This window comes from Rhipicephalus microplus, chromosome X (assembly GCF_043290135.1).
Source record: "Rhipicephalus microplus isolate Deutch F79 chromosome X, USDA_Rmic, whole genome shotgun sequence".
Classification (NCBI taxonomy): Eukaryota; Metazoa; Arthropoda; class Arachnida; order Ixodida; family Ixodidae; genus Rhipicephalus; species Rhipicephalus microplus.
The window spans coordinates 255250978-255274472 of NC_134710.1; the positions used below are offsets into that span (position 1 = coordinate 255250978).

At 39.4% G+C, this 23495-nt stretch overlaps 2 protein-coding genes across 5 annotated transcripts in view; both read right to left on the minus strand.

The window, feature by feature from the left end:
• Window positions 1-185: 185 nt before the first annotated feature.
• LOC119179891 (uncharacterized) lies at window positions 186-12041 on the minus strand. 2 transcript variants are annotated; one of them, XM_075878957.1, is made up of 7 exons: window positions 12031-12041; window positions 3211-3341; window positions 3033-3149; window positions 2142-2210; window positions 1918-1998; window positions 1683-1763; window positions 186-1462 (listed from the first exon to the last, which is right to left on the minus strand). In XM_075878957.1, exons 3-7 carry the CDS (start codon window positions 3091-3093, stop codon window positions 384-386), a joined length of 1371 nt encoding a protein of 456 aa, XP_075735072.1. In that variant the 5' UTR covers window positions 3094-3149; window positions 3211-3341; window positions 12031-12041; the 3' UTR covers window positions 186-383. The 2 variants fall into 2 exon arrangements, with proteins under 2 accessions (XP_075735072.1, XP_075735071.1); XM_075878956.1 differs by lacking the exon at window positions 12031-12041 and having other exon boundaries at window positions 3211-8646.
• LOC119182253 (phosphatidylinositol polyphosphate 5-phosphatase type IV) overlaps window positions 8788-23495 on the minus strand; it is an 81422-nt gene continuing 66714 nt past the window's right edge. For 2 of the 3 annotated variants that reach the window (XM_075878954.1, XM_075878953.1), the window contains exons 11-12: window positions 19801-19847; window positions 8788-18746 (exon numbers count right to left, since the gene is read on the minus strand). In XM_075878954.1, coding sequence (XP_075735069.1) covers window positions 18673-18746; window positions 19801-19847 — 121 coding nt within the window. In that variant the 3' untranslated portion in view covers window positions 8788-18672. The remainder of the gene's footprint in view (window positions 18747-19800; window positions 19848-23495) is intronic. The other variant, XM_075878955.1, reaches the window with a different exon arrangement.

Below are 23495 nucleotides of genomic sequence, written 5' to 3' on the forward strand. Positions count from 1 at the left end.
CAGTGTAACACAGGCAAACAACCTGTTTCGTTATTTGTGACTTAGAGTAAGGCAAATGGGGCTTGACGTGGCTTCTGAAAGCTGTCGTGGAAAGCGCGAGATAAATTTCAACTATATGGGGCTTCAGTAGCGTGGGTCTATTCAGCACAAAGGTGAATATAGCTACTGTGATATAACAAGATTGATTGAAAAATGTTTCATAGTTACATTTATTGGTTACAGCAAGTTTGGTAAAACATTCAAAATGGCACATCATTCCAAAAACAGCTGACTTCTGTTACTGCCTTGGCTGCAGCCACCAAATCATTTCCTAACTCTAGCCAGCTCAGGCCAATTTCAAACTTGGCTTCCTTTTGAAAACTATGCTCGTGCTCTTGCAAATCCTAATCTACCTCTCGAATCAAAGGCAGCCTGTAGTTGCTCAAGAGGCAACAAACTTCAAAAACCTGCTCAGCAATGTCTATCATGGCGATAGGAAAGGGCCTATCCAAAATATGAAAGCTTTTAGCTCTTGCAATGGCTCTTTCAACGTGCACCCTTGCAGAAGCGATGCGCCTGGTTTCGTCAACTTTATTTGCAGGCATCTGCTTTTGGTGAGGCTCTCGGAATGGAGGCCGATAAACTGTTATACCTGCTGGCAAGTAAGGAAATGTAAAACCTTTATCAACCATTATTGCATCTCCTGGCTCCAGCTTGTCAAGAAGACCACTACTTTCCAAGATTGCTTTATCCGAGCTAGAGCCTCCCCAGAGGCGAGACACATAAGTGATGTATCCATCTGGTGTACATCCAATAAGCGCCTTGTACGTGTTGTAATGCTTGTATGGTGAGAAGGTTTGGCGCTGTGCGCTCAATGACGAAGGCCTCTGTATTCTCACCTCTGTGGCATCGAGAACAAGACGGGTGTCGGGAAAATCAGAGAAGCACTTCGGTAGGTGGAATCTTATGTCATCTAAAGTAGGTAAGGGTGTCAAGTGCCGAAGCTCTCGTTGTAAAATGTTAATCCATGTGGAAAAAGTGCGGCTAACTAGACTTTCTGACATCAGGAAATTCCTGGCCAGTTCTTGCCCTTGCATACCTGTCCTGAGCCGAACTAACACCATGAAAAATTCTTTGGCCAGATTGCCATTTTTTTTGTTGCCACGAGGGTCATTATGCCGTTTTTTATTTGAGCCCCAGTACAACATTTCTCTAGCGCGTGGTGCAAAGTATTCAAGCAAAATATTGAACACTTCAACATTCGGCAATCCAGTGTAGTACATGCAGTCTTTTGGAGTGGCTAGAGTAGTCAGGGTGAGACACCTTGACATGGCTGCATCTAGCTCCACCTCTAGCTTTGCATTTTGTTTCTGCAACTGGAGGATAAACTTCTGCGAATTTCCTATTTCTTGCTCCAGGACTTCAATCTTCTTAGAAGCACAGGCTTGACAGCGGCAATCTGGCCAGATGTGCTCCTTTATACCTGCAAGTGGCACAGAAAAAGCGCTCGTCAAGCACCTTAGAGTGCCCTCTGCAAGTCAATGTTACACATATGGACATACGGACTAGAAACAAGCTCTACAATAAGCCTATAGCTGAGGAGTTTTTATCTGCAAATGCAAAAAGCAGTTGCAGCATTGGCATCATGGTACGGGAAAAAGCCGAAAGGAGCATTGCACTCTGCAAAGTGCATACAAACTCACCATTTTCGGGTGGCTGCAGCTCCATCGAGTCCTGATCAGGTACATCATCCTTTGTAGCATCCAAGCCTTCGTCAGGATTCTCTGCAAGCAATGCAACAGCATGACATCTAATTGCTTTGTGTGAGTGTGTTACTGCAGAAATGGGCCACATGCAACAAGCAGCGGCAGGATTCACATCGTGGTATGGGGAAATGCTGAAAAAACATTCAACTCTGCAAAGTGCACACAAACTTACCATTTTCCAGTTGTTGCAGGTCCACCGAATTCTCATCTAGTACACCATCCTGTGCAGCACTAGTGTCCATGTTGAGATTCTCTGAAAGCAACACATCAGCTGACCATTATCCCCTATATGAATGTGTCTGCAGAATCAAGCCAGCTGAAATCTGAGCAATCACATGATGCCACGGGAAGAAACTCAAAACAGCACTTAAGTTTGCAAAGTGCAAGCAAGCTCACCATTGGGAGGATCCTGCAACTCTGGCGTGTCATTAGGAGTAGCAGAAGTGGCTGTCGTATCAAGCTCCCCTGAAAGAATGGTATCGTGGTTATGCACAGGTCATTTGCTGACAATAAGCACCTAGGGTGAGATGTGCATAACAGCCACATATTGGGTGTCTAAGAAATAGTGACAATCAGGGACATGGCTGAGCGGAAGAGTTGTTTGAGGGGTTCAAACCCCCGAAAATTTTCAGCTTTGCATGTGTATATATTACACGCACACATACCAACGCACACACGAGCATAAAGTATGGTTGAATCCCACCACCGAAATATGTCTGGCTACCCTACTGGTGACAAAGGCATTGCATGCGGCATTCACAATACGACTTCACAACCTAAAAACACGCTGTAAATGCGGGAAGCAGCGGCAAAAATGATCGAGTGGGCAATAAATCTATACAAGTGCTCTCACGGTGCCGCAGGCACGAGAAACCTCGCAAGCACTGCCTGTCACACTACACTATCCACTGCAAATCTCCTCGAAAGTGGTTGGTTTCTCGTCTGGCCTCGCCCATGATGAAAGCAGTTACAAAATACCAGACGGGAGCGATGCAGTACAGCCGTCCAGACGATAGCCTAGAGTGCTCGAACGGCTCACTAGAGTGGTACCGGGCTCGAAACAAGTATTTATTATACATTCACATTTCCACTGACTGTGCTTTAGACCGTACATCTTTAAAAGCTGGAGTGAGTCCGGAAAGCAAGAGCGACCTTCGTAAATGCACGACAGAACTGACCGTTCACGCGCTCAGACAGATGTGTGGTTGCCTTCACGAACATCTGCTCCTCTATTCTGCATTAGCAGTTTTTGTCCCAGTAAATATAAACTGAGATTGTAGCGCTTACCTTTCTGTCGCTTCCACCATCGGCTATGGCGACGCACAGCAGCATCGCCGCGACTTTTCATGTAGGTGAACACACTGGGGACGAAGTCAGGATGGTTCTTGAACTTTGACGGCCGTCCTGCAGTAAACGTGATTTCTGATTGCACAAACCAAGTTATAAGCACTTAAGGTTACCGTACCTGTTATGAAATGCGCGCTGCAGATCCGAGAATGTTTGTTGGGCGCCCACGGCGAACCGTCGGCATTCTGTCTCCTCACAGCAGCTAGCCAAGCATCTCTCTTTTCGGCACGTAGCCTCGCGGACGGGAACCTGTAGAAATGCGTGCTTCCTTTCTCAGTAAAATAATTCGTGCAGCCGTAGGCCACACAGTGCGCTGGCATTTCTGTACGCTGCTTAAGCGAGGCGACTTAGTTCAGTGACGGCACAGAGATGCACGAGTGATGGCCGGCCCGGCTCGTGTTTTCCAACCAAAACCAAAGCGCCCATAGAGGGTGCCAGCTGCGCCGTTACCGCGCATGCGCAGAAGCTTTTCCGCAAATGGTCAATTTCTTTGCGACTCAGGCTTTGCTTTTTAGCGCGATAGCTTTGCGACTGGTTTTTAAGTCTCATTAGTGTGCATTAGCAATCTGGTTTAACCAACAAAACATTTTAATTTCACCAATGGCCGATGCATCGTTATGAATGCAGAATTACGTAAAATGCTTGGCTACCATGCATGCATTGAATGCTCGTTTAACAGTAGGGTATTCGAAATGTGCTTTTCTGTAATGCACTAAATTAGATTGTTGTTGTGGCACTAGAAATTGCAGGATTTCATTTCAATCCTCATTTTATGTAGATCCCCAATTGTGGACGCCTAATCGAAGACTACTGAAGAAGACTGCTGTGCCTTCGCGGCTTGCCCATAAGAACACATGAAAAAGAAGACCTGGCAAGGATTCAGGAAGCAGCAGCGCGAGATGCCCGTGCCTCTGCTAGACATGAGCATGGTATGTTTGTTATTATTAGCATTTATTATGACACACCACGCAGGGCATACAACAAAGAAACCTTGGAAGGCTGTGGAATCGACCATAAGTGGGTTGCACTGTGGTATATTGTTTATTAGTCGCCATTTGTTCTGCTAGATTAGAAAAGATAGTAAGCCCATAGATAGTCTTATTTGAAAGGTTTTTTCAGCACGTGAACAAAGCTAAAAAGGGACAGGACAGGGTCCACGAGGCTAAAGAGTTCACGACACTTCTTTTGTTTAGCTGCTGTGCAATCGTTCCCGAGAAGTTGTATTTGCAGGGCTTGACGGTACAGGCAAGCCTGCCGAAGCCATTCCGAGCGTAGAATCTTGGATACTCTCAAACCATTGCCAACAGAGGGAGTGAGGCCACCAAACAATGCCTTGATTCGGGAAGTATCTTTAGCCGGATGTAATACGCCAGAGAGCATGCGCAGCAAACTACCACACTGATTAAACTGACAAGAACGGCTCGTAGAAGAGGAGATATAGATGCCCGATGTACTAGAAATGTAACTAAAATGTAAGATAGTCAGTTGTAAGAAAATAGTCAATTGTGTAATGTCAAACCAATTCAGTTCTGTTCTGGAAGTGCTGCAAGCTATTTAAGCACTACTGGCTGTCAGCGATCTTTACACTATCCATAGGCAAAGGTTTCATCACTCCTAGATTTCTTAGGATTCTAATTTCTTCTGCAACTACCATGATGTTGCACACACTGCAAAACAATGCTACCCGACATTAAGGCTACCACTGAATTGTGCGTCATGGAACTGCTAAGAATGCACACAACGAAACTCGTGAAAAGTGTCATAAGTGCATGACACCAATATTAGCAATTGGTTGAAACGTGCACTCACCACTTCAAGAAGCAAAGGCACATGTTGAAACGTGCACTCACCACTTCGAGAAGCAAAGGCACAAAGAAGACACACACAGAGCGCGTTTTTGTGTCTTTGTTTGTCCTTATGTAGAGTTCACACTGCCTTTGTTTCTCTGTCTTTTGTGTTGAGTCTGTGCCTTGCAATCACATTTGAAAGAAACTTGAAAGTGCCCAAGTCTTTAAAAAAAATGCAACAGCTGGCTGCAGAAATGCATGGTTGACAAACCGTAAACGAGCCAGACTGATTGGCAGCCAAAACTTATCGCTCTGACTATTTGACATGAAAGAGCTGCTGTGCGGTTTCGAGTGCATGTTGTAAAAAGTCTGCAGCAAAAAAAAAAAAACTAATAAGGCATAGAATGTGGCTTGTGACATTGTCCAAATGGCATTTTCTCGTGCTCCAGCTCAAGCAGTGAAGAAATGACAGGACAGGAAGTGAGAGCTTTCAGTTACACTCCTTTACTCTCCAAAAATTAGCTTCTTTGCAGTGATTTCAGGTGGTCACAAGATGTAATAATGCCAGACGTATATCGGCAAAACATGTGGAGCTCACTCATGCTAGGAAAATACATTTTGCCCTTAGGGCTCATTCGGCCTCAGGCTTACAAAACATTTTCTCAATCGGACTCAAATTGACTAAATTACTTACCCGACTCACTCATACACAGACTCACCACTTCGAGTAGTCGAAAATCTCAACATGCCACTTTATCACAGAAACAAATTTGAGTCAAGCAGCTGACAAGATAAACAGGGAGTGAAAGGCCAGAACACTGATACAGTCGAACCCATTTATAAGAATCACTAATGTAAGAAACAATTGGATATAAGAGACACTAGTGTGCGTAAATTTAAATCGGGGTTCATAAGAAAATGCTTACGTGGTACCCTGCTCATAAGAGACATCTCATGTCCATGACAAGAATTGCTCCCCGGTGTATGCCTCTTATAAAAGGGTTAAACCGTATGCACAAATTGATATAAACAGTATAAGATCATGGCATCACACTATGGCATGCATCATCAGTCATTAGGCAACTGTGTATACATGTGATGCTATGAAGCATTTAAAAACAATTACAAAGCCAAACGAGCTATGTAATTGCTTTTTATAGAAATTAAGCCAAAACGAGTTAAATCATTTTGACATTATTTCTTCCAAGAATTAGAAGATTTTCAGCACTCTTGCATTGGCTTGAACCTGTCTTTATGGGAAATCTTTCTTGCGTGCAGGTACAAGAGCAGGGCCAGAAAACTGCATCACATCCATGTGCTAGTGGTACAACTGCTACAGCTGTATCAACAGTGGAGGTTGCAGAAGCCCTTCTTCAGCTTTCGCAGTACATGAAGGATGTACCAGACATCATGTGCACACAAGACAAAGGCATGCAGGTCGATGTAGACTCCATTTTAGGGAAGCAGTTCAGCAGTTATTATCTGATATGCTGACATCAGATAATACTGTGCTTGCTTTTACTCGTGTGTCATCAATGACTTTGCTTGTAGCCATTAGTAATGAAGTGAGCAGGATTGAAGATGCAGTAGCTGAAATGTCACTCTTGCGTATTATGTGTGCAGACGATGATTAATCACTGTATGTTGACCCACATTTTAAGGAATACCACACTCTGAAACCCTACTGAATTTTGTGTAGTTCTGAGCAATGCTAACACCACAAAACTGTTCCTTATTTTTTAAAAATAATTTTTACCCAGCTTTACACATTTTGTACATTAAAGAAATGCAATAAAGTAATTTCATCACCTGAGAAAGAATTTTTCTGAGAAAAATTAAACAGTCAATGGGTTGAAGCATGCAACAGATCACTGTAACTCTGCTTTTTCTTGACAATGTCGAAGTCCTTTGTGTTGGAATCGATTTATATGGCAACAAACTTGGACATTGAGGTCATTCGATGATTACTTGGAAAAGTAACTCAATACTTTTCTGAAATGCATAGGCAATTTGCATGTGTTTTTATTGTGGCCCAAAAAATTCCACTGGTAACACAAGTCAGTTTAGTGCTGTGAACTGTTACATTGTTCAAACTTTTTAGCTATGAAAAAATGGCAAAACCTTGAACTCCTTGTTTGAGTGAATGCTAGACAAGTATGCTTTTTGTGCAGGAATGGTTATCTGCATCTTTATTTCAGCTTAAAACAACTCTGTGCTTTCAGAATGTTTGCTCACAAGTATTGCGGCACAAAATTTTTTTATACCTGCATTGTTCAATGTAAAGGTTATCATTACTGCTTGCTTGGTTTGTCTGGAAAGAAGAATTGTCCTCTTCATATGAGTGCAAGCAAGCTGCTACATAGGTATTTCCACTTCAATTTATATCACACTTAGTAAACTATAGTTAAACATAACGATTATGTCCTTTATGCTTTCACTGGCCCCAAACATATATATGTTCAATATTTCTGGTTGTGTGTAACATACAAATGAGCCCCTCGAAAAAATTCTTTTGTTACATGGACTGGTTTCACCACCTCCCAACAACTAAAAAAACTAGTTAAATACAGCAACCTGGTGATATAATGCTTGATTTGAGATTCAGTTTCACCTTTTCACAATATGGTTTCACATTACTGAAATACGAAGCAAAATGTGAAAAGGACGAAAGCGCATAAGAGGAGGACAGAGAAGTGGCTTAACACGCACGAGCGCTCGTGTGTGTCAAGCCTCTTTTTCTGTCCTCATTTTATGCACTTTGACCCTGTATCATGTCAAAACAACAAGCCCAAACAACTACCCTAGCAAAATATGAACTCCATAAGCCCAGGAAGTCGCCCTGCTGCGTCTGTTATCCACATCATTTCCTTTAGTAGCTGTCAACATTCAGCAATTTCTTAAGAGTGGCTGATGGCCACACCGACTCCCTTATGCCAAGACTAAATCTCGAATTGGGAAGAGTGATGGAGACAGCCATCTGCATATTAAACAGGGGAGGAGGACTGAGAGAGCGGATTCTGCTCGTCTGGACACCAGCTAACCAGGGCCTTGAGAGATAAAAAGGAGGCTCATTCAGTCAACCCCCATAATCTACCAAGTCACCACAATTACAAACAGAAGAGAGGATATGCGCACATACCAAGAAATCAAAGCACATTACGGACTAAATCAGCAAATAGACCCGGGAGCAGACAGAATGCTCAGTAAGAAAGAACTGGTTATGTGGCGAGAATAACAGATGAGGGTTTTTTTCCTAACCCCATACTCTACAGCAAGTTGTGCCCAGCAGTATTTAGGTCACAGTGAAAATTTTGTGATGAAGCAGTGAATTGGATCCACGTTGTGTGGACGTGTCGGACTCTGTACTTGGAAGATAGCTTGCACACCAGAATCCTGAAAGGCTCTGCTCCACATCTCAGACCCCAACTTCCAGCAGGACATCATCAGTCAAGCCCTTGCAGCTGCTGGGAGAGGTGGACTGATAGGGGAATACCGATGAGGGAGATAGATTTTCCCTTAACGTCCTTTAACTGCTGTTGTGAACTAGTGTAGCAATGTAGACCATTTGATGAGACTACAATACATTTAAGCTATTTTTAGCAACCTGAGAACATCAACATTTTGCCAGGGTTGTCAGGTAGTGAAATTATACATGTTTCGTACAACCTTTGTTTATTAGACACTTTTTGTGATGTTTGAAAATGGCTGTCAAAAAATTACAGCCGAGAAATCTACAGAGAACAACTTTTAGCCACAATATGCCAGCGCTAGCTTTGCAATGTTCACTCTAGTTGAAGCAACACAATTGTTTGCACTGGTCTATTGATGCTTGCAAGGTTCATCTTGCGAGGGCTGCTTTAACCTTAACCACGTGTATGAATAAAGTACCAAGCCAAGAAAGAAGTGCATCAATTTTTTTTCTACTTTATTGCTGGTAACCACAAAACAAACAATAATGCAAGGTTTACATAGAGACAGAAACATTCACAAAAACTTTCCCTCCTATAATGCTTGGCCCTATGCTCAACAATATTGTGGCCCCTGTAGTGCAAAGCTGCTCAGCAATGTCAAGTAAGAAACTCTTTTAACACACTGGTCAAAAAGAACCCAATAGTAATGACATTACTCCTTTTGGCTGAACATGAGATGCTATTTTCATATTAACACACACACTTCAAATGGATTACTACTATCACAAACATTTCCAATAAAGAATATTTTTTTAAACTTGGCAAGAGACCAGTTTTCATGGCGCATTTGCCTGGCTACACTTATCAGTGTGGGATTGCAGAGGCCACACAATACTACGAGACAATTATTTAATAACACCAACAAGCGCGTTCCCTCACCTCACAACCTTTCTTGCTGCATTACCCTGACGAGCCCGAAAGCTCTGTCCCTTTCCTATGAATTGCTATTAAAAGTGCTAATGCATGCAAGCTTCAGCAAAGTATACAGCTCACAACTTGCGACTTTTAGTATGTGCCATCATTCTGGTAATTTGCTATCACAGCCTGCACTCTTTTCATTCAATCAACTTCACTATCAGCACTACCAACCACAAGCAAAGTGACACCAATGGTGTCCAAAATTTTACTTCAGGCAATTCACAAGGTTTTAATGTATGAGAGATGCCATAATATATATAAACATTTTGCATCTTTTATTATAAAAAGTTATTTCTGCTTGAAACAGCCATCTCATGAATAGCAAGGCGTATAAACATTAGTATGTGGTAATTGTTTACTGCCTAGTATTATTAATAAAATACTATAGTGTTTTAAATTTTAGTCATAAATTTTTAGTCTTTGTTTGGGCAATATATTGTCCAAACAAAGACTAAAATTTAGTACAGCAGACTGACGATAGTTTAAACTCTGATAATTTATACTCTTGGTTAATTCAAACAAAATTAAATTTTTTGGTTGGCCCTCTATTTCAATGCTTCTTAATTCAAACACCATCATTTGGTTAATACTTTTTGCACTGCTGTACCGAAAAATATCTGCTGCTTTCTCACTACTATTTAAAAATTTCTGTGTTTAAATTCCTAACAGTCTAAAAATAAAAAATAGGCCCCCCAGGCCTTCATAAAGAAAGGCTTTGCTAGTAAACAAATGTTTGAAACGAATCACATGCATAGTAAGCTGTGATGCTTCTCAAATGGTATAAAGAGCTTTGTGCTGAAGGTACATATAGCAAGGAAGCAGTTGGCGATTCACGATTTCTTTAAAAGGTCTGATCAGCAGTAAATGGCCAATAAACTTGTGGACCTTACACCTTTGCTTTTTGTTCATTGTGTGCAGTTAGAGTTCAAAACTGCTTCAAAAATTTTTAAATATGATAAAATCAATGCCTTATCAAAATATGTGGTGTCACCTAACTCAAAGTCATATATCTGAGAACTTCTGATAATCAAAACTTTTTGATAATTCTTTGCGTTTGAATTAACGAGGGTATATTAGGCCCCTAAGTGCTTGCGAGCATAAAAACACTTTTTGATCTCTAATGATGCCTTTCCAAGATGCATCTTTTATAGTAAGCCACTTGCACAGAATCACTGCCCTTTCTTGCTCACAGACACTATCTCCTCGCTTTCTCTTTACTCCTTGGTCCATATCTCTTTTTTGCCTTTGAGTGTACTGGTTCATCAGGTGAGCTCGAGCCTCAAGCATGGTATTGTAAGCAACAGTACTTGTCGAAAATGTTGGGACGAAAGAGAACATAACTCTGCAGGGTAGAAGTAAGTTTTTAGGAGCAGGATCCAGGGAATGAACTGATCCTAATTCACTTCCTAAACTGACTAGTAGAATTCTCTGTGCATTATTCATGACTATTGTTTTATCATCAGAACCATGCAAGGCAGACTAAAAATAACTAATAGAATTCTCTTTGCACTGTCACATGATTATTGTTTTATCATCACAACCATGAAAGGCTGACGAAAGGTACGGTTAACCTTGGTTATATTTTATGCTCGATCCTTATAATGAGTATGTGCTTATAATGAGTATGTTACTTATGATTGAGTATGTGCAAATGGCGAATTTAGAAACCAAATAAAATAGGTTAGAGGTGAATTAAACGGAATACTTTAAATATATAACAGTAGTTTTTAAAATTAACGTAAAATGATGCTCACATCCCAGTATTCGTAGTCTTGGCACTAAAAGCACAAATATAGCAGTGGAAACAAAGTATCAAGTGCCAAGCCTGGCTTCTTGAGCAGCATAGACTAATGCACTACTGATTAAGCACTCTCTTTTATGGCTATGCTACTATTTCTACAGAGATAAAATTGATCATGGTATTGCAAGACTTATGCATTCATTTGTGCACAGTTGACACTTTAAAACACTTGTATACTATTAATTTTTTTATTTACGAATATCAATTATTTGATTCAAAAACTGACCTGAACAGCACGTTACTAAATTCAAAATTTTCTAACACATGCGCACACCCTTACCTATAATAACTTTTACACACAAACTAACTTAGTCCATGCAAGTTCATGGTAATGCATTATAACATTTCAGTATAGCACATACAATGCTGAAGTGTACAGTGCTCACAAATTCAAAATAACCATTATGGCTAAATTAATGTACATGCTTTCATTCCCACTACCTTCAGTTCATGTCATATCCGCGTAATTGTAACCCACTTATGTCAAAGCCGAAATTACGTTCAGTGGCCACACTCACAGAGAAATTGCACATTTATCTCGCGTGAGTCTGTATACGAGTCATTATGCAAGAAACTTTGATACTGCATTTCAGTTCGCAAGGAGTGCTGAAGTACAAAATGTGGTGGAAAGCTGTTGATACCACCTCTCGATAATTACGAGCTTTGTGATAATTCTGCCTCATTGGCCTCGTACGTCTCTTGCACAACTAGCACAAGGCATATTACTGGATTCTTTCAAACCATGTATTGAAACCTAACTGCAAAACGAAAACTATATTTGAGAATCGACACCCAGATATTGGTCACTTTGACAATTGGTATTGTCATGTTGAAATCCTGTGCACTGAATCTTCTTCAAAATTATCCCTGTAAGGGTTATGGGAAAGGTTTTCTTTCAAATGATAAAGTTTGCTGACAATTTGTAGAAACCACACCTTCCCCTCCTCATCCCTCGCTTTTACCTTTTTTTCTGTACTGGCCCTTGCAGGACTGAATTGCGCGACTGCAACCTGCTGGCTCAGGTGAGACTCCTGCCATAGTGGGATGTCAGTGGCCATGCGCTCAATTGCAAACAACATGCACTCAAGTTCATGTTAGTAAGAAGAACTCATGAATGCACAAATAATGCCCATATGTAATGACTGTTAATTCAATATAGCACTGCATGGCAAAAAAGGCATTGTCACTGCTGAGCAGAGTGCTAAACAGCAAGATAGTGGCACCTTAATCAAAGACAAAGATATACTTACACATTTGCTTTAAAATAAAGCATCCCAATGCCATAATAACCAATTTTGAGACATGCTGCCATGCACCTCATGAAAAATGTGATGGCTGTACTTACTTTGCTCATAGTAACTGTACATTTGTCATAACTGGGATCATTACAAATGGGTTCGATCGTATTAAACACTTGAGGAAAAATGGTGCACTGCGCTTTCAAACAGTTCTAGCATCCTTATTCCTCCTCCTGTCTCAATCAGTGTTAAGCATTAGTATATGGTTAAAGAGTATCTTCAAGGCAAAATGCTTTTATATAGATGCTAAATTCCGTGAAAGTAAAACAATGAAATACCAATGTGCACATTAAAACAGGTATGTTATGGACAAGTAAACCAATATACATATGGTCCACACAATGATTCGCCCTAATCCATATAAAAAATCTTGGATATTATGGCAATAATATTGCTAAGACAAATATGATAGCAGAGTTGGGTGCAAAAAAGACTATTCATGCATTTTTTTTTTTTTTTCAAGCATTCAACCATTCTTTTTCTTGATGTCCCATAGTATCAGTTGCAAAACAGGGCAGCTCTTGGCCATAATTTACATTTAATAAGGATTACTGATTCACAAATTTGTGTTTGAATATATATGTGTTCACAAATTACTGTATAATTTATTAATCAATAACCTCACTGATGTTAATGCCCTTCAGCCAGACTTTCGCTCAGCATTGAACTAGTGCACTACATGGCCCATGTCATTAAATGCTGAGAGATCATCATTACTTCCTTTTCATCCGCATCATTCTTACTCTGTATCAGAGTAATCACCCATGACTCAAACCATCAATGCAGGCCCTTACAGGTACATATTTAGGCAACAACTTTTCTGATCTTACATGGTGTTTTCACACATATAGTACTTTTGAAACCTACATTTAGCCTTTTCTTCAGTGAGACTACAGTGTATCAAACTTTAATATAGCTTAAACTGATACACACATGTCCAGTCTGGTATTATCAACAAAATAATCATAAATACTTTATATTATGTTCTAAACCATGACATTTATTTATTACTCTGTGATCATTCCTCTCATTCAAGTGTTACCATCATGAAAGCACACCTAACCTTCCAGAATTTTCATCACATCACGAAATAGATTGATTCTGCCTAAACAACTTTTTTTATCAGACAGCACATTGAGTTTCTGCCATCACACCAGCCCATTATCCTTCTAGTTATCATGCCACTCTAAATAGTAGCCACACCAAAAATCAATCAAGGCATCATTGATCTTTTGTGCATTGTGGAAGCTTTTTTCTTTCATATTGTGCACTTCCAGTCTTTCACTTCCCCTTTTCTTCCCCTTTGTGAAGGGTAGCAAACCAGAAACTTTTCCAGTTAAATTTCCTGCCTTGCCCTCATTTGTTATTCTATCTCAGCAGTTTTAGATTGGCCCACCCTCTTTCAGCACACCAGCCACCATTCTTTGCAGGGACTTTCAACAGATTGGAATGGTTTTCCTGGTGACACTGAAAACCACTCATATTGCCCAATCCCCCTATTTGGTCCTCTGCAATTTTTCATTAGGGAGGGTAGAGTTTCACATCGCAATCTGAGTCAACCATTACGACCAGGATGATAGCCTTCAAGACATGTGCAGACCATATCAAAACATTTCATTGTATTCCTGCACAAGACCCTTAATTGAAGTATTTCAGGTAATGATAGGAAAGAGCATTCTATAAACTACTACATAGTTATTTTCTACACGTACAGAGCACTTTAAAGATCTTGGTGATATTTTAGTGCAAATCTTGTGTGCGCAGCAAACTGTGTGAAAGACAACTGTGGCCTTCAAAACAAGGAAAAGCTTCAGGAAAAGGTGTGGCTTGATGCTTTTTGTACATAAAGAGATCAGGACATAAAAAAAGGCAATGGATGCAAACACAAATTACAGTGTTTTTAAAAAATATCCACAATGCAGCAGCAGAGGAAAATCCTTTCAATTATTATCATGAAGATTTTTCTCTCTTTTTTTAGTTTTTACCATCACAGACAGGAACGACTCGCAGACAAAAGCACCAAACACCTTTATATATCTTCATTACTCCGCCAATTATTTCCCTGCAAAAGGAAATCTTTCAAAGCCATTGGAGAACTTACCATCACCTGTTAATTGGCTACTTTCTTCATATCACGTTTAACTTTATTTCATCCATTTTCTATAGCTACGAAAAAACAGAAGAGGCCTGGATGTAAAATGGACGGTAGTTCACTTGAAAGGTGTCCAGGCTCCTTCAACATGGCAATGGGCAAACACATTCAACTAATACACTGTGAACTTTTGAAGTTTAAAAACCTTATACATTCAACATGCATTGCACTGGCAGTTAAATTATAAAAACACCATACCCAAAGCAAAAAATCAATTTAAAAAATGAAGTACACATACGTATTCGTAACTCAAGATAGGATACATTTCCTAGAGGATATACAAAACACACTAAGAGATTCGTACCTAAATAGGAAGAAATAATTGCTAAATATCAGCTTTCTCAGCATATCACATTATCAAAAAAAAATTGATATCTTTGCAAGTGACCAATAACAAGTAAACAAAAAAAGGAGGAATGGATTGAATGGCATACTTGTTTATGACACCCGATCTTATGAAACCACAAGAATAGCATAGAAGCATTATTTGTGGCTTTTAATTGTAGTACAAATGACATCAGAGGAAATTATTCGAAGTGGACAAAAAAGGCAACAAGCCAAAGGTTCGTCGACACCAGAAGCAAGTTGTTTTTCTCATCCACTAAATTCATTTCCACTATCATCATAATTACTAAGCTTCAAATATAAAAACTACTAATAATGCCCTGTATGCTTTCCTTGCATTTATACCAGATGTCACACAACAATTGTATTTTCTATACTTTATTCGATACACAGCAGGACACCCATGGAGGCTATGCAAGTAAGGTAACCACAAGCGCCACTGTATGCATTTCACAGTGCAGTTATTTTTTCATCTGCAGACTTTTATTAGTATAACCACTTCACACAAAATTGCAATTTATAATTGTAAAAGTGCATCTAATGTATTTGTGCACCTCCATTCTTCTGTTCTTTAGTCTTCTCCCAGTACATAACATGCAAAATATAGGTTGTGTACAAGTGGCCACTGTACTGGTCATAGAAACATCTCTCTGCTCAATTAGTAGTCAAGTTTACCTCTGCTATGTCTTCCATGCAACAAATGTCATACCTGCAACAAAAGTATAGCTTTAAAAGTGTAGCATGCAACAAAAGTCTACCTTTTAACGGGCAGTAAAGAGGCTCACACTTTTTTTACATCTCACAAACAAGATTGCCCTCAATTCATGCAGGAAGAAGCGGCAATCATGTTTTACGATTGTCACAGTGCTGCGTGACGAGCAAACCTTCCATCCCAAAAAAATATTCACGTGCCCTTTTTCAGCACCTATTTGATCCTCCCTATATGTGCAGTGACGTAATCTTACCCACGAGCAACTTTATGTCACACCGTATTCTCACCAACACACAAAACACTAATGATCAGGGCTTATGTATGTTGATTGTTCTAGAGGTACAACAAACAATATCCTTCCGTTAAATTTTGGGTGTGTATATGGAAGAATCGATGAATTTCAGGAACAAGAGCATGGGCCCGAGTGTGTCACACTCTGGCTGATATATCACAACAGCCACATAACATTCCTTCTTGCACATAAGGCCCTGGTTAAACAAGTGAGCTCTTCATTACACTGAAGTTTGAGTGCATGTGATCATAAGTTTGGTCAGTTGCAACAGCCACAGTAGGGCCCTAGTTTACAATATAAAGAAAGTGATGCTAAAAGTTTATTATAATTGATGATGCTAGCAAATCATAAGTCACACTCTAGTAATTGCAGTTTAATTTTACAATTATCAGATGTAGCATACCTGCTCATCAAAGAATAAAAGTCTCACGCAAAACTTTGCCCGTCAGTGGTACAGCAAAACCTCGATTCAATATATCTCCAGAGACCACTAAAAATCATTCATTATTTTGAGTAATTGTTCAAGTCAAGGTATTAAAAATTTACATCAAAATCATCAACACAACCACAAGAGTTGGCTACGTGTGCTGTGTATACATCTGTGATTGTGTTATGATAGTGGCAGGTATGAAGCTGGGAATTACTTTCGCAGCCACGAGTAACATTTTGAAATCACTATACGTTACTTTGAAGTGTGGTGGAGATATAAGGGGGATTAAATTCGATAGTACGTTATTCTGAAACATTCGTTACTCTGAAATTCGTAGTAGTGAAATATTTTTTTCATTGAACCAATGGACATTTGAAAGGAGATTTTCAAAGAAGCTACTAATCTGAGGTGAACTATAATGAGCTTTGACTGTACTGCAAAACAGCCCTTTCCTCTCCCTCCCTGCCTTTACGTCACAGTGCACACCACTCTGTGTCACATTTTGTAATAATTTTGTTATTCTGGTCTCTTTATTACAGTATTATTTACAGAGGTTGAAAAGGTGCATTCAGCATTTACAAAAAATTTTGATTGTTAATTAACTAGAAAAAATCATACAAACCGTTATGTTATGGTTTCACACTTAAGGAAAGATGCGATTCAGAAAAAAAGGTTGCATTATTCTGTAGCCTAAGGCAATAGAATTTTTTGTTGTGTATATAGTTTTTTATGCTGATTTCAAATATGCAACTAGTTTTGTAGTAAGTTGCACAGTTTTGTTTGATGCCATGAAAATGTGCATTAGTTCGTTTTGAACAAACTTCTTACGCCAGTAAACTTCTGTGCGAATAAGGGCTCATATTGCTCCACATTAAGTGAAGAATGCAAGTAACTATCAAGAAAGTGTGTATAAAACATTTTGACAGTCAATAAAAATTGTAAGGTGAAAATTTTTAGAATCCTCAGCCCATACTATTTGGTTACTTTAGGTTAGTAATAATTATACAGGTAATATCAAGTTCTAACAAAGATACTTGCACCCTTAACATAATAAGGAATATGTGGGCAAAATTTCAACCTTATTGAGGTATCAGAAGTACCAAAAACATGATGTCCAAACTCAAGAAGTTGCCCGATAATGGATCTTGAGAAAAACCCATCTTAAAAATATAAGTGAAAGCTCATTTATGCTGAACAGATATGTTCGTTTGAGATAATATTTTCTATCATAAAGTATGGCAATCAAGGGTATTTGGATCGTGTGGCTTTAGTGAACCCCTCATGCAAAATGCCATGGCAAGCAGCCAGGTGAAAATTTCCAGGAGACTCTAAACAATAAGCTATTTTTAGCTTTTTAGTAGCCACGTTGTGCGCTTTAAAAGCAATTTTAACTTGCTTCAAGTTTAATTACAATCTTGAGTTTTTCCGTCACGAATGTAGAGAAACTAAACTTGTGAAAGCAAATAAAAACAAAAAAGTAATTTTAGGGAAAGAAACCTTGTGTATTTTGACTCGTATCACCCCTTAATACTGAATCAGACTGTTGTTTCTAATAGTTTTTAGTCAACAAGTAAAGGTACTACACTACACTACATATACAGTTAAAGTAGACTACCTTTTATTAGATTTTCACATTTAGATTTCTTTTATGTGCACATCAGCCAGGTGAAAATTTCCAGGAGACTCTAAACAATAAGCTATTTTTAGCTTTTTAGTAGCCACGTTGTGCGCTTTAAAAGCAATTTTAACTTGCTTCAAGTTTAATTACAATCTTGAGTTTTTCCGTCACGAATGTAGAGAAACTAAACTTGTGAAAGCAAATAAAAACAAAAAAGTAATTTTAGGAAAAGAAACCTTGTGTATTTTGACTCGTATCACCCCTTAATACTGAATCAGACTGTTGTTTCTAATAGTTTTTTGTCAACAAGTAAAGGTACTACACTACACTACATATACAGTTAATGTAGACTACCTTTTATTAGATTTTCACATTTAGATTTCTTTTATGTGCACATCACAGGATAAGCACTTCAAGACTGCAACAGCAAAAGCTTTTACCACGAAATCATGCTGTGCTTTTACTTTCGGATGGGAAAAAAATGTCTTATGGCAAATTAAGACAACGATGTAGGCACTAGTGAGGAATATCTCAAAAAATGATGTGCATCAGTATGGGACACTACAAAATGACATGGAATACTATATTTAGCTTCAAAGGTCCACTAGTACACCACAGAGAATTTTCACACTGCTCGTTTTTAGCGTGAGTTGACAGCCGAACATCTACACAAAATTTGACAAAACAACACAACATTCGTGTAGGTCACATGCAATAACAAAAAAAAAACATGAGTAGCATTTAACGTCAAAAACTTTCACATTACAGCACACACTTGACTGGCTTTAAGGCTTTGTCGAATTTCGAGGGCAGCAGCTCGCCTGCGTACAGCTGCATGCAAAAGAATACACATTTATGAGCACTTTATTGATTAACACCGAACCACACAAACCACGTTTCAAAGACGTCTGCAGAGTTTGATTTATCTAACAATATATATTCATATATTTCTCTTTGTTGCTTTTCTATGGCAAAACCCACAAATCTAAAAAAAAAAGGCTCAAACTGGTTAGTTAATGTACAAGTGATACTGTTTATTGAGAGGCACCACATGAGTACAAATCAATTTTATCATTGAGCACGTATGAAGACAACTATGAATTTTTGAAATATGGCACATTTTAATGATTAATGCAAATCTGATCTGACTGGGAGGGACACCAAACAGCAGTGCAAATCTCATTTGACGTTCCAGTCATATACCCCTATGCTGTGGCTTTCTTTGTTTTGTTATTTTTTTGTTTTTGCTCCCTGTTTGAATACAATATGCAGGTAAATGAAAGACAACACCCAGTACAGCATTACATTTACCATCAGATCCATGGCTAGCCATTATTTTGATGCAATAAATTGTATTTAAATGCAATTTCCTTGCTTTCATTCTCAGTAAGACCATAATACTTGAAATAATACAAAGAATGACAACAGGTAACAAATCTGATGTTCAGAGATGACTCAAGGATACCTGCACTGTATATTACATGTGGGAGCACAAAACGACACACAATTGAAAATGCTAACAGCTTTAGCAGATAACCCTGTTCAAAACCTGTCTAGTCGCCTGCCTTCCCTCAATTTGGACTTGGCAAACTTAATGTTTTTTTTCAAATATCTCCTGCAATATCAGCAGTGTCAACCTATGGTATCATCAATTTCTCTCCATTACACTAGTTGATTGTATAAGTTTTGGTCACGCAGAAAGCAAACTAACTGATATGCAAGTATGTAATGAAGCATTAAACTGCAAACAAGGAAACAATACATAGGCTCTACAATGAGATATTCTTGACTTCAGGAAACATTTCTCCATTGCAATTGCTAATGCTCTCATATGATGACATGCCGGTTCATTAAACACTGGACAAAAATAGGATTAGGCCCATACCTTCTAAATAGATGTCTCTGTTGAACAAGCCTGCCGACAGTCGTGTGCTGCAATACAAAAAGAGAGGACACTTCATAACACAAACGAAAACCTAACTCACATGAGTCTGCTTCTGGTGGCAAGGCTGCGTGAGTGAGAGCAAAAAATTTCAACTGAATTTTTTTTAAGTGAATCATGTCGTACCAACTCGCCCAAGCAACCACGTTAGCTGAATTCTCAAAACAGTCAGAAGATAAAACAGATGAAAAATAAAATAGAACACCCTGAAAGAACCTGTAGCCTTCATGTACGTCAGCCATTAAAGCAGTGAAGTGAAAATTAATGATGTAGAGCTTAATTTCACAGTTTGTGACACCCATGATTATATTCCAAAGCTGTGCAAGCAAGCATTGCATCTTGTAGTTGCCAAACTTGGCAAAGCTGATCACCCTTGCATCATACAAATGATTTTTGGATATATTACAACTATGTTATACTGAAATGCATGCTATGAATTTTAACAAGTTCAAGCTTTACCTAAGCACATTTGTTACTGTTAACGATTGTCGAAAGAGAATCAGTTGCATTGACAAATGCTGAAACCATCACATTTTTCGCATTTCAATGTGGCACTACTTAATGCAGCTCTAATAAAAATTCCTTAAATATGAACCCCAACATAGGATTACTATTTTCATTATTATTCTGATTCCAATGCATTATCTTGGCATACACAACAGCGGATACAGCACCGTAAAAGTTTGAAAAAAGATGTGAAGAAAAAAAAAAAAACACATAGCACCATGTTTACTAGAATAATTTATGCACTTATTATTAATCACTGAATTTTCATGTGCCAGAACTGCAACTTGATTATGAGCCATGCTGTAGCGGGGGACTCTGGATTAATTACAACCGCCTGGGGCTCTTTAACATGCACCTACATTTAAGCACACGTGTTTTTTTGCATTCTACCCAATTCTAAATGTGGGCACCACAACTGGGAATTGATCACGCACTTTCAAGCTTATCATCGTGACATCTTCCATGCTAAGCTACCACAGCAAGTAATTTGTGCATTTTTATTTTATTTTGGTGCTTAAAAAAAGGGGCACAGAAATCCTTAAGTAATTACGTAAACACATCTCAACTAACTTGTAGAAAGGCTATGATGTGTAAAATGACACTTTACCTTGATTTGAATAATGAAAAATGCCGAATGCACAAAACCAAATGTGGCAACAAGTGAAGACAAGCACAAATAAAATGACACAATGATAATCCCCCCCCCCCCCCCCCCTCCTAGAATGCTACGCAATACAGTAAAACCTCGTTATTAAAAATCTCCTGGGAATGTGGCATATACAAGCACACTAACTGCCAAGTACTACTACAAGACTTTCTTGTCAATGTGTGAAAACTGGCACCACTTCACTAAAAGGAGATACTTGCTGCCACGTGGAGCAGACTGCTTCTTCAAACTACTATACAAGTATTTATGTGTAGCACACCACCTACTAGCTCACACAATCACTTATACCCCTGTCACATTGGAGGTGTCATGTCATTAGGTTCAAATGTTATTCGGTGCAACGAATACCATTCAATATATGGTGGTGCTATATAGGAAAAAGTAATGTCACTTGTTCATGATACAGTATCAATGACAAAAATTCAGAAAAAAATGGCCGGAAAAGTGGAAGGTAACTGTACAGTAATTAAAAAGTGAAGTTATTTATTTTAAAAGACAGGTAACAAGTCACCTTGCTAAATAAAGATGCCTAGAAATTTTATATCACAAAATATATAGCCACTATAAACCAAGTTGATTCGCTTAGCCAGTTGCTACAGCCAAAAACAGAAACAACACAGCTGACATGGCAGAGCCGCTGAACAACGACGCCAAGCTGCAGCAAGTAATGCATTTAGTTGCTTTGTTATTCGCGGTGCGAAAAATGTCCATAAGCCAGAGAGAAGAGGTTCAGTTGTGAGATTTAAAAAAAGAAAAAAAAAGCCCCCTTGATGCCATCGCTGGAGATACATGCCCACACATGCACAGAGGCGTCTGCTTGTTTACGTTCTGGCCGCCAGCGACGGCGGTCAGACGCACTGCTGTGGAGAGTAAAAACATTTTTCAATAGCCCTCCGTACACCTGACGTCGCAAAATTGAGAGATGTCTTAGAAAAGCAACATTATTTGGGTGTTTCCATGAATGCAGGTCAAATTGAGAATACCGAATGCCGTTTTTCGAGTAGTCCCTGGGATAGAGAGCATATATTCGGTTCAGTGGTGAAGGCCAATGTGTTTCTTGAACTTATTCGATTGCCTAAGTCATTCGAATCTAATGACTTTATATATCTCTGTCTAGCAGCCACATAATGTCATTAAATGCAAATGTCATATTATTCGGATGACATTTAAACGTCCAGTGTCACGGACTCATTACAAGGTGTTTCCTGTACTGCACACACTTGGAGAGTCAAGTTCATTTGTGTCTGTGCTACATCTCACCACAAAAGGGTGCAGCAAGTACCTTGTTGAGCCAGCAAAGTGATGGCATGCTGCTATTGTTCTCGCCAGGGATGTGTCTCCGCAACACACTTAGAAGTCTCGCACAAAGAGGCAGCAGTGAATGGTAGCAGGTTGTGTTTAAATTGCTGCCTATGAACAGCGTGCAGTATGCTTTACAACTGCTCCATGCTGCACGGACTACTGAGCAGCTGCTTGAGAGATGCTCATAATTGGGTTGTCGGCAATAAGTTGTACTGGTGATAATCTGTTCCTGGCAACCATCACACCTCAGTGCATCTCTGATGCTTATCCTTATAGGTTGTTGATGGCGTCCATTACGTTGTGGTGTATTTCTGATGTTTATCCGTAATAATATATATCGCGTCGCAGTAACTGCTCTGGAGTCAGAATTATCAGTCGATTTGTCCCTCAGCAACCAAAGAGCAGAAAATATTTTGTGGTGTGTTGTGGCTTGAGCTACACAGCAAGTTTGGGGGTTGATTGATATGTGGGGTTTAACGTCCCAAAACCACTATATGATTATGAGAGACGCCGTAGTGGAGGGCTCCAGAAATTTAGACCACCTGGGGTTCTTTAACGTGCACCCAAATCTGAGCACACGGGCCTACAACATTTCCGCCTCCATCGGAAATGCAGCCGCCGCAGCCGGGATTCGAACCCGCGCCCTGCGGGTCAGCAGCCGAGTACCTTAGCCACTAGACCACAGCGGCGGGGCAAGTTTAGGGGTACAGTGAAAATGACAAAAAGTAATTACGACATTCACTAATGATCAGGTTTTGTGGTGGTTGAGTCAGGGATCCACCACAACTACAATATGATCATACTTTTAAAACAGGTACGCTATAACAAGGTTTTACTGTAACAACAATTCCCTAGTATAAAATTTCTGCTCGAACGTTTTCACATGTAGACTGAAGTATGCATACATCACGTCCATGCCAATCTTAGCTGATGTGTTCCCTGAAGGCAGGACAGAGGGGGCTATGTTAGCAAGTAAGTTTTTATATGTTTCTTTGAACCAGGATGCTATCTTATGTGGGCACTAATTCTGCAAGGCAGGGGGCATCAGGGAAGGCAACGGCCTCCTCAAGTTTTTACCAGCCCACCTGTGGCCCCCCTGGCACAAAGACAACCCAGATAATCCTGTTTGGCCTCAAGTGCAAGTTCGAGATATGCAAATACT

Excerpts from the sequence above, each read along its gene's own strand:
- LOC119179891 (XM_075878956.1), bottom strand. The coding sequence starts at position 3,412 with ATGCCAGCGCACTGTGTGGCCTACGGCTGCACGAATTATTTTACTGAG. Across the intron at positions 1,999-2,141 it reads GTTGCAGGATCCTCCCAATG|AGAATCTCAACATGGACACT; the intron begins GTGAGCTTGCTT and ends TGTTGCTTTCAG. Across the intron at positions 1,463-1,682 it reads GCTGCAGCCACCCGAAAATG|GTATAAAGGAGCACATCTGG; the intron begins GTGAGTTTGTAT and ends TGCCACTTGCAG.